A 12,363-nucleotide genomic window follows, 5' to 3' on the forward strand; every position below is an offset into this window, starting at 1 on the left:
ATTTTGATTGAAATGAAAAAAAAAATGTTGTAGTATTTTCAAAACGAAATTAATTTCGAAATTCAATGCAATTAATATAATTTTTGATCTAAAAATATTTTCACGTGTAACTCTACTATGAAGTTTTGCGTGAAAAATATTTTTTGAAAATTTCGAACTAGTATTTCTGTTTAATTTCAAATTTCTTAAGCTTATAATTACAGGATCTAAAATAATTACGGGTTATTTAGGAAAAGTCATTTATGCTGTTTTAAATTGGATTACACTGTTTTAAATTATTAGAAGAAATATTAGAAATGAATTAATGTGTTAAAATTGAATTTTATCCTGAATTAAATTAAGTTAAAATGATCTTTGATTAAAATGTTAAGGATTATGTTTTCACACGGAACTCCTATATAATTATGTGAAAATTTTTTTTTAAAATTTCAATCTATTAATTCTGTATAACTTCGAGCTTCTTAATCTTACAATTAAACTTCTTTTCATATTCTAAAATAATTGCATTGTATTTAAAAAAAAAACATTTATATTTTTTTAACCGGATTAAGCTGCTTTCAGTTAAAAAGAAAGAATATTAAAAATTAATTAATGCTCTCAAACAATGTTAGTTTCTGCGTTGAATTCAGTCCATTTTATTTATTTGTAATAAGTAATATTTAAATAAGTTTTCTTAAAAGGTTGAGTAGTCTGAGCTTTCATTGCGAAAGATTGAGAGCTGCTTAAACTTTCCTTTCGTACTTCCGATCGATAAGTACCAATTTTGTTTGGGGAGTAAAGGTGGCTTGTGCGTAGAGCAGATCGCATTGCTTTAATCATGTTGTTGGGCATTGAATTATAGAGTCTTAACCTCCATGACCCCTTAGCTTACAACTTGTTATTTCGGGAATGCCTTACTTAATTTTGAAATTAGATATATGTAAAAAAATATATTAGATTAATCAGTTTGTTTTAAAAGGTCAAAGCACTTTATACCACGAATTGTCTGTGTAACTTTTTATTTTATTAAAATAATCTTTCCAATGTATTCAGCTACACTTTTTAATTTAACGCTTCTATTAGAAATCATATTATTTTTATCAGTTCAAAAAAATACGATGAAAGAAATAAAGCAGTAAAAACAAACTAAATTGGGCTTATCTCTTATCTCTGTCTCTTATATCTAACTTATCTCTTAAAAAGTATGTGTGATTAAAAATACATACGATGCGTAATTAATACTTTATATAACAAGTGTAATTACTAAGGCCCGGATTTTGATGACATTTGCATTTTTTTGCATTTTTTGCATTTTTGGACATTTTTTGTCTTCTAGAGCATTTTTTTAGATTTATAGGGCATTTTTCTTTAAATTTTGGGGCATGTTTTGCATTTTAATGCATTTTTTAAAGTTTTTTGTTAATTTTTTCCAATTTTTATTATTTTTTATCAATTTTCATTATTACACTGGTTTCCAAACAATGAAGAAAATCTATAGGATATTAACAGGTGAAGCAACATCTTTTCAAATTGAAGAAGAATTGTCAGTAAGTGAGACCGTCTTTTTCAAGTACACACCTAATAACATCAGTAGACGTTGAAAAAAGCTTCTGCAGTAATGAAAATTTAATTTCAGACAAGAGACGCTCGTTTACATCACAAATTACCAAAAAACATTTAATAATCCAATGTAATTCTGATATTTAGTAATATTATGAGATGGAAGTTGTTATATCCATTAAAGTTTCTATACAAAATAAAAATATTTTGGTGTCAATATATTTTCCTTTTTTTTGTTATTTTAGGATATAAAACATATATTTCAAACTTTAATGAACGTAGAGCAAGTATTGCATTGCTTTATATTTTTTAAATGACTCATAATAATTTTAAAGAGCAAAACATTTTTTTAATTCAATATTTTTGCTTTATTTAAGGCATTTTTTTTAGAAAAATTTGCATTTTTAAGGGCATTTTTTGCCCATTTTAAGGGCATTTTTTGCACTTTTTAAGGGCATTAGTTGAGATTTTTTAGGTCATCAAAATCCGGGCTCTAGTAATTACTATTCTCAGTCAGGAATATCTCTATTTTATAAATTTTTAAGCAATGAAAATTTATTAAAATATTTCAGATTTTTTTCCGCATACTAGAATGTAAACGTTCTAAAGCCATATATATAAAGCCATATTCATAAAGCCGTTTCTAAAGCCATATTATTATTGTAGATAACTAAATCAGTTTTATTGGCGACCGATTACAGAGATATCCTTCTTAATAGAAAAGGCCAAGGGCTTGAGTATGGTTCAGGGTCGATAAACAGAAACAAGATGCGTATATTGTGCTAAGTGTTTTCTGTAATTGCAACCTTCTGTTGAGTGGTAAAAAAGATGAGAATAACTGAGATAGAATTTCATTGCTGACAGGCTGGCACTGAAATAGTTTCGAGGTTCGCCTTCGTGCTGATACTGTGATTATTTTTATTTAAAAAATCTTCCTTAAGGATGATTTTACACCGATATTTAATATGGGAGCAACTTTGATTTCTAAACAGAGTGAAAAACTGAGAAAAACAAGGAGTTAATTACAATTAAACTCACTACGATGGATAGGAGGAAAGAATTGCATTCACTTAGATGATAGGCTTTCTGTCATGTGTTAATTAGTTACATAATCTTTAATCTTTACCGTAAAAGGGCGCAGTGAGAGCCGAGGTATCACAGAGAATGTATGTAAACACCGACGAAGGCAGTCTTCCGTAAGTTAATAAGTATTTAATGAACCTTTGATTGTTGTGTTGCCATTTCTGAAATTGTTATTCATTCAAATGTTAAATATTTATGTCTAAGTAGTTGAAAAAAAAAAGCCAACACAAGGATGATAAGAAATGTTGAACCAAGGATGATAGATCATGAAAATAATTTAATTGTGATAGTGAACACTTTATTGTCAAGCTTTTACCGTCCAGCTATTTGAAAAATTTTCGTGATTCTCATGTAACCTCTAACTATGATTATTATTATTCAAATTATTTTACAGGAGCTACATAGCCCTACAAGCTACATTTTTCCTATTATTTATAAAATCATTGACTGCTTGTGATTTTGAAATTGATTCATAATGACTTAAAATTTAAATGGATTCTGAAGATACATATAGAAAGAAAAGTAATTGATAGACATTCAATATGTTAATTCCTTATAAATATTATGAATAATTTATTTTGACGAAGAAAAAATTTATTTTTAATTTTGATTAACAAAATTAAGCGAATTTATTGTTCCGTTGCGCATTTAAGAAAAATATGTGCCCCCATAATGCATTTTTTATTATGATTATTATAAAATAACAATAGTAAACTAATAAAAATCAAAAGGATTTAGTCTAGTATTTGTTCACTTAAGTGCATATATGACATATATATATATATATATATATATATATATATATATATATATATATATATATATATATATATATATATATATATATATATATATATATATATATATATATATATATATATATATATATATATATATATATATATACAAACACTTATACGTTTTTTAAAATTTCGTGTGGAACAAAACTAAAACTAATTAAATTTTGAGTTATTAAATGCATTATTAGCAATATAAAAATAACATATTGATTTCCAAACATTAAAAAACTTTAGAATTCAAATTAAATTGTATTTTAATGGTCAACACTGATTGAAAGCAATATTAACATTCATTGAGAATTTTAAATCGAGAAAATGATACTCTTCGAATGCTAGGGCCGCTTTTTTTTTGCAATAAACCAGTATGTTTAGATTTGCCCCGCTGGGAGTAAGAAGTTTTACCACTTTTATCATAGTGTTTTTTTTTTTTTAAACTGACTGAGCAATAAAAGAGAAACTGTTGCTATGAAATTACTTTTAGAAGCATACTATATTGGCTTTTTTAAAAATAAAGGTAAATGTATAATTGATAGAATTATTTAAAATAAGTGGTAGAAAACTAGAGGCTTTAATTTAGTCAAGTGAATTCAAATTGAATCTTAGAACGATTCTACTGAATTGAGTAAAACGTATTTTTTTTTGTTGGTGTCGTCAAGTTTCTTAATTGATCATTAAGGTGTAAGAAAATCAGGTTTGTTGTGACCTTCAAGATGTATCTTTAATGACGAAAGTAAGATGCACCTTTCCGAAATTAAAACATTTACTTTCCTTGCGCTTTCAACATGTTCTTAATAAGGGTTTAATACTTTTAATAGTTTCCCTTTAAATGATATAAAGTGCTTTAAGTTTTGACACGCATCTTGACATCTTCGAATTTATCTGGTATAGAAGTAAGTTTTACAAATATGTCATAGTTTCTTAATGTTTATGTGATAATATTGTCAAAAATCTCTCTCTGTTAGTATCGTTTTACATCTTGAATATTTTGCTTGATTTTTAAATGGTACTTTATTAATTTTATAATTTTACTTTATTAATTTTATAATTTACTTTATTAATTTTATAATTTACTTTATTAATTTTATAATTTCACTTTATTAATTTTATAATTTTACTTTATTAATTTTATAATTTTACTTTAATAATTTTAATAATGAAAATTTTTTTTTCTTCAAAAATAAAATATTGTTCTAAGCAAAAAAGTAAATTATATTAATATAATAATAATAGTATAATTTATTTCATTACAACAAAATTGATAAAGGATTAATTAAATAATTAATCATAATTATATTTACTATAAAACGGAGGTCTCATAAGTTAAAAGTTTTTCTTCAATGAACTTTGCAAAAAAATCTTAAATCTATTTGAAAATTAAAAAAAAAATTGATATTTTATTAATAAAATGAAATATTTATGTTATTTTAAAATAATTAAAATATAATTTTAATTAATTATTAACAAAATATTATGCAATAATTTAAAAGGAATGTTAGTTTTTAATGATGCAATAAAGTATATTACTTTAATATAATTGATCTATTTTACTACGTCATAATAAAATTAATAAATTATTAATTAATTTTTCATTAATTTTACTAACAAATCTGAACTTCTTCAATTAAAAGTTGAAACTTAAAAAAAAAAATCGCTGCAAATATTGAAAGAACATGGCTTTTCTGTAGACTTGAAGAACCACAAAACACATTTATAGATTTTACTGAAACAAAAAGGGACAATATTTAACATTGTTTTCAGTACACAGTATTGTAAATAACTACTATGATATACTAAATACTATATCATAATAAAATTAATAAATTATTAATTAATTTTTCATTAATTTTACCGATAAATTAGAGCTTCTTCTATTAAAAGTTGAAAAGAAAATTTACAAAAATTGCTACAAATATTGAAGGAGCATTGCTTTTTTGTAGAACCACAAAACACATTTATATTTTTTACTGAAACAAAAAGAGACAATATTTAATATTTCTTTCAGTACAGTATATATATTACTGTAAATAATATTATATTGCCAATACATACTGTATATTTCGGTGCACAAGTCGAACCCTCTTTTTGAATGCGAAATAATTTCTGGTTTGTCGGGTGTATAGGTCGACTGCTGTCACTAAGTCGATTATTATTTTTATGGAAGCCATTTATCAAATGATATTGGTGGTCAAATGTGGATTCAAATGTATATTTGAAATCTTTTAGAATGTGTAGAATTTCGAATTCCTTAGATGGGAGTGAAGACGATTTTTTTTGTGGGACTCAGATGTTTTAGAAGTTTTCATTGCATTTTATTTTTTTGAAATGTGAACTTGTGTTGAATAAAATAGACACTCGTAAAAACTCGTGTTCAGTTCCATAGCTTTGTAATTTTGAGCCCAAGACAAGAGAACTTCTGGATTAAGGCAAACTAGCCTTCGTGATTTTATGTTTGGTTCGTTCCTGTTTCGTTGTTTGATGAGAAACCACGAAACCACCCACTGTTAGCCAGACAGCAAGGTGATTCTAACCCATGATTCGTCTTCCTCTGATGATATTTTGTGTCTTCAATGCGATTGATGTGAGACGGGAGCAGAACTTCCTATTTAGCCACTGCGATTAAAACTTTTCTCTTTCTGAATATAATTTGAAGTAGTGTTTCTAAAAAAAAATCTTTACAATTAAAGAAAATGCAAAATGAATTGTAAATCGAAAAGTAAAATAGTTTTTGAAAAGGGTAAATTGATAGACTTTATCTCATTGTTTATAATGGATCGATATTTCAAGATCAAAGAATATCTGATTTTATAACTGGTGTATATGTCGACCTTTCGAGTTTCGTGAAATTTTGGGGGTTGCAGAGTCGACTCATACACGGTATATATATACGGTTATAATATTGGTAATATAAAATTTCCAACACAATGTTTAATTTCATATTGATTTAAAAAAGGATAAACCTCTTAAATCCATATTTACATTGAAAATTGAAATTAGAACTAGAATTAGAATAGATACTAGAACTAATTATTTCTTCAGAACATTTGCTGTTTTGTGGTGAATAATAAAAATACATTCATTTCCTCTCACTAGTGTGTTTAAGTATTAAAAATTTAATTTAATTAAAATGGTCTTAAAAAATCCTATATTGATTGTATCACAATGTATGGACAAACATTGCTGAGATAACGTGTTATATCATGGAATATTATATTCATTACCACTTACACCTGCGTTTAAGCATTAAAAATTAAATTTATTGAAATTGAAACGGTCTTAATACAGATTGTCAGACAGGGTATTGGCAAACTTTGTTGGGATAAAGTGTTATGTCATTATGTATTTTATTCCTTTCCCCTCACTAGATCATTGAAGCATTAAAAATTAAATTTAATTAAATTAAAATGGTCTTAAAAAATCCAATATTGATTGTATGACAATGTATGGACAAACATTGTGGAGATAACGTGTTATATCATAGAATATTATATTCATTATCCCTTACTAGTGCGCTTAAGCATTAAAAATTAAATTTAATTAAATTAAAACGGTTCTTATTTGGATTGTAAGACAGTGTATTGACAAACTTTGTTGGGATAAAGTGTTATGTCATTATGTATTTTATTAATTTCCCCTCACTAGATCATTGAAGCATTAAAAATAAAATTAAAATGGTCTTAAAAAATTCAATATTGATTGTATGACAATGTATGGATAAACATTGCTGAGATAACGTGTTATGTCATAGAATATTATATTCATTACCCCTTACTAGTGCGTTTAAGCACTATAAATTAAATTTAATTAAATTAAAACGGTCTTAATATAGATTGTAAGACAGTGTATTAACAAACTTTGTTGGGATAAAGTGTTATGTCATTATGTATTTTATTCCTTTCCCCTCACTGGATCATTGTAGCATTAAAAATTAAATTTAATTAAATTAAAATGGTCTTAAAATCCAATATTGATTGTATGACAATGTATGGATAAACATTGTTGAGATAACGTGTTATATCATATAATATTATATTCATTACCCCTTACTGGTGAGTTTAAGCATTAAAAATTAAATTAAATTAAATTAAATTAAATTAAATTAAATTAAATTAAATTAAATTAAAACGGTCTTAATATAGATTGTAAGACAGTGTATTGGCAAACTTTGTTGGGAAAAAGTGTTATGCCATTATGTATTTTATTCCTTTCCCCTCACTAGATCATTCAAGCATTAAAAATTAAATTTATTTAAATTAAAACGGTTTGAGAAAAATTCAATATTGATTGCCAGACAATGTATTGATAAGCATTGTTGACATAAAGTGTTATGCCATAGCGTATTCCAAAGGTCTCAGATAATGCTTTGATATTAACAAAAGCATGTAAATGTAATTTTTTATATTGAAGGAAAGAAGCTTTGTTTACTTTCGTTCCTTGGATAATGCTTTGGTAAAAAGTAACTTAGATTTTCTTTATAAATTGTGCTGAATAAATAATCGTGCTAATTATGCTCTTTTAGCAAGAAAAAAATGCAGCATTCATTTTTAGGATTTTCCCCGAAATTTTTGTTGTTAAATGATTTTATAATTCAAAAGAGTTTTAAGTCCGGAAAGCTTTTTTTTAAAACCTTTTTCAACAATTTTTATTAGCTAAAAGCTAAACATTTCCACATAAAAATATATTTAAAATTAAAATGAGTTATTACCCCCTTTATCTTTATTGCTTTATTTTAATAGATTAGATTAATTTATATTTTTAAATTCATAATACTTCTAAGAGCTAGTTTATTTTTTAAAAAAATTACCATAACTTTTTTTTCTCTGGATTTTGTCACTTCTGTCTCTGTCAGCACTGTCCCCTTTAAAATATGTTTTAAATATTTTATTCTTCTTCAATATTTATATAAAAATTAATTGCTTCAAGATGTTAAATGTTATTTACTAGAACAATAGCTATATTTTTACCTGTCTTTACGAAATTAGTTGGCTAGAGCCCAAATTAATTCCTAAGTGTTTTTTAAGTAGTCTCAGCTGATTACTAATTTGACTAGGTGTGGTGGATTTTACTCGTATGACTTGTTTTTTCCGGTAATTAATATGGAAAAAATTGCTTGAAATTGCTTGGAAAAATTTTTACCTCCTAAAATAGGAAGTTGTTAGGATAAATATAGATTCCGTGTTTTTGGAAATATGCTGTTGCGATGGCTGATCAGGTGACATCGTAAACATCGCGCGCACGTCAGAAAAAAACTCATCACGCATTCACAGAGTGCATTATTTATTATTAAATAGCCCAAACGTATTTATTAACACGCTTAAAGTTAATTCTTCCAATCTTCATGTACCAAGATTTTAATAGATAATGCGTCTTACTCATATAAGTGTTCCAAACATTGTTAAATAAAGTTTGGGCATATTCTAGTAAATGCCTTGATTGCTAAGTGTTTACCTTTTGACTATATTATTAGGTAAAAACTACCAACTATGGAAAATAGCTACGACAGTATGATGGCAGCTAAAGGCTTTTTGCCTTACCGGATGGGTTACCTGACAGATTGGATGGTGGAAAAAGCAAAAGAAGAATTAAATGAAACTGAAGAAATTCGTGAACAGGCTCTTGCAGAATTAAAGAGATTGATAGCTGGTAAGATAATGAAGAATTTTGTACATTTTTGACACGCTGAATGCCATGGGGGTCACCGGTTACCGGCGAAGCCAAGATTATTTGAAACACATAATCTGAGTAAATTTTTAATATTTTTATATTATTATCGTTACTAAAATGGTTTAAAGAAATTAATGCAATATAGAACACACAAAAATAGTTTTATTTATATACACAGAGATGCCAACTTGCTCCGGACAGCGAATAAATATTTTCTAGTGGTAGTTTATCAATTGTGATTCTTGGTTTAATAAATTCAATTTAGTAGATTTTTATCCACCACAATTTCTAAACAATTCGTAGTCTTATATTATTCACCACTTTTTTTCAGATATGTCGTGCTAAACCTTTTAAAAAACCAGCAAAATATGTCAAATTTGAAAATTTAGTTTGTATATATTTACCGTTTGGCCAGACGGACAAGCCATGTAAAATTAGTGTGGCATTCAACGTGATAAAAGGGTGTCTCAAAAAATATTACGACTGATTTTTAGGCCCGATAGGACGCATAAGAATGGTGCATCATGCGGATGAAATTCCATGTCAGGAAACGTCAGAGAAGGTAGTAGCAGAGGTTGAAGATCTTACTTACCAGACTCTTGCATTGAACTCAAAAAATTACTTTTATTAAAGTCAGGGCTGCCAACTCCAAAGTAATTGATGTCTACGATATTTAATACGTTCACGCCGGGGTGACCCACTGGTGGGTCACGCTAGATTGTCTCATCTTGGCAGCGCACCGGAGTAAAAACTTGTAACAATAAATTTCATTTTTTAGTTTTTTTCCGGGAATAATAAAAATCCATAACTACCAATTGTTTTTAACGGATGCAATTTTTATATTGAATTGCTTCTTCAGACCCGCCCAGGCCATCAAAACCACAGACAAAGCAACTAGGTTCCTTCTGTTATTCAAGGAAATGCAACAGCTTCTCAAGGATCCAGATCTTCAGAATCTACTTAGATCTCTGCTCACAGAAAAGACGTTGAGGCGGAGTTCACCCCACCAAGCCGCGCCCATCAAGACATCCACAGCCCCACTGTGGAACACCTACACCCTTATAGACAATATTCCAGGTGCCCACGGGCACAATCTTCGATGAAAGAGTCAATTGTCCGCTTCGCGGACAGGCACTCTGAATCACACCTTAGTTTAAGTTCAAGATGAATTTCCTTGCAGTGAACTGTTATTGTTGAGAATAGTTTAACTCCTCCCGAATATTATCTAATATTAAAATAGTTCATCTACCAGTATTTTAACTTTTCCCGGCGTGAACGTGTTAGAGAATTAATAATTAGCTGGCAAGTTTGCCAGTCGTGTGACTAAAACATATCTGCCTTTTTTATCCGAAATTTTTTTTTATAAATTTTATTTTTACATCTGCAGTGTTCGTAAATTTTATGCTTCTTTTTCCATAAGGCTCCTTTTTCCATATCTTGAATTTAATACTTCCAATTATGAAAATCATTCTTAAGAAGAATATTACTTATTTCTTAGGAGCATTCACATTCTTAGGAAGATAGATTAGATTCTTAGATCACATACTTAGATATTTAATTTTCACCGACAAAATTTTAATACCGGGATACATCCCTAGATTAGATCAAGTTAATTTTTTCCTGTTTTCTATCATTTTATATTCAAAAGATCGTTATATTTCGACTTCAAATCCAAATAAAATCATTTTATTAAGGTAGATTGTTTCTTCTAAATAAATTATAATGGTAAACTGCTTGAATGAAAAATTCTGCACAAAAACGTTAAAAAAGTCACTTATTTTGCCTTTACTTGGCCTACAGTGATTTTACATGTGCCATGCAGGATTTCATGCAAGTTCTCCAAAACCTTCATTTTTTCCTGTAATTCTTTCATATTTTACTTTTATATATACTTATACCTATATTTAATACTTCTTTACAGCTATATTTCTTTAAACTTTTTCTGATACAATTAAATATGTACCCAATTTAAAGTTGGTTTTTTGTTTCAATTGCTTAAACTTTAAGAGTTTTTCTGAAGCATTAGAGCAGAATTTTCAAATAATTTTACAAGACTATGTATATAAACCTGTAAAGAATAATATTTCCTGACTATTTGAATTATAAAATTAAGTTATTATTATTATTATTATAAAATGTATTTAAATTTTAAGGAAGAAAATATAGCTCACACAAATGGCATCTGCAGAAATCGTTATAAATTTTTTCGCTGTCATTCAGTAAATCAAATTTTATTTCAAATTATTTAATTATAGTTTCTTTTTCTTATTCTTTTCACGTGTCAGGGTCACACGAGCACTTAACAGTTAATTCAGAGTATCTTTAACAATTTTCAAAAATAGCATAACTATGCCTAAATTTGTTTTTAAAATTAATATTTTTGAGATTATCTTATTTATTAATTTTTTTGTGATTATCTTATTTTTTATTAATAATAGATAGATGTCACTAACCTATAATATACCATATAAATAAAATTCTTTAGAGATTATTATTTTTCTCATGTTAAGTATAATTTAGTCTAATTAACATTGCATGGAAATTTTTAAATATATTTCTGAGTTTTTAAAATTTCGGTACGTATATTAAACACTGTATTAATTGTGTGTAATGCAAAAAAAAAACCCTTTACAACAGCTTAAGAGAATCGGCTCAAGCTTTTCCTAATGCAAAAAAACTGCAAAAGCTACAGTGTTGTGAAGATAAATTAGCTAGAAAAAACCTGCAACTTTTATAATTGTTAAAAACCTTTATCAAAGCTGCAGCTTTTATGTAGGTATACTTTTTTACCTGAACCTAAGCTGCAGCTTTTGTAAAGGTTTTTGTCTCAAGGAAAGCTTGTGCCGATTCACTTTTGTAAAGGTTTTGTACAGAATTTATTTACTTAGGCTGCAACTTTTTTTCTTTTTTGAAAAATGGAATCATTTTTTTAGATGAACACTAGGCAAAAAGAGGTTAAATACGCAGGGCTAAAACTTCGTTATTTGCAAACCATTTTATGGAGTTACAGACAGTCAAAATTTAAAGCTTTCAGAATTTTGGATAATTTTGTGAAAATTTTGAAAGCTTCACATTGACAGAACTGGAACAAGGAGGCTTTTTTTAAAATTAATTTTTGAATTATTCACATTCAGTGGTAAATAAAATAACTTTAAATCAAATACTAAATATGATACTAAATTAATACTAAATGAAGACATTTATGCCAGCGATTCTCAACCTGTGGGGCGCGCCCCCCTAGGGGGGCGCGAGCACACCAGAGGGGTGGCGCGAGAATATT

The 12,363-nt window shown here is 27.4% G+C and overlaps 1 protein-coding gene across 13 annotated transcripts in view; it reads left to right on the top strand.

Moving 5' to 3' along the window:
- The window catches only part of LOC107456108 (retinaldehyde-binding protein 1), a 54,723-nt gene that overhangs the window by 14,211 nt on the left and 28,149 nt on the right, over window positions 1–12,363 (top strand). For 6 of the 13 annotated variants that reach the window (XM_087163814.1, XM_087163823.1, XM_087163815.1 and 3 more), the window contains exon 2: window positions 8,887–9,062. In XM_087163814.1, the coding sequence (XP_087019940.1) occupies window positions 8,903–9,062 (160 nt within the window). In that variant the 5' untranslated portion in view covers window positions 8,887–8,902. Of the gene's footprint in view, window positions 1–2,342; window positions 2,736–3,834; window positions 4,313–7,733; window positions 7,869–8,886; window positions 9,063–12,363 lie in introns of those variants that run through there. The other 7 variants (XM_087163812.1, XM_087163821.1, XM_087163813.1 and 4 more) reach the window with 7 other exon arrangements.

This window comes from Parasteatoda tepidariorum, chromosome 5, assembly GCF_982258835.1.
Source record: "Parasteatoda tepidariorum strain Cologne lab strain chromosome 5, Ptep-v5.0, whole genome shotgun sequence".
NCBI lineage: Eukaryota > Metazoa > Arthropoda > Arachnida > Araneae > Theridiidae > Parasteatoda > Parasteatoda tepidariorum.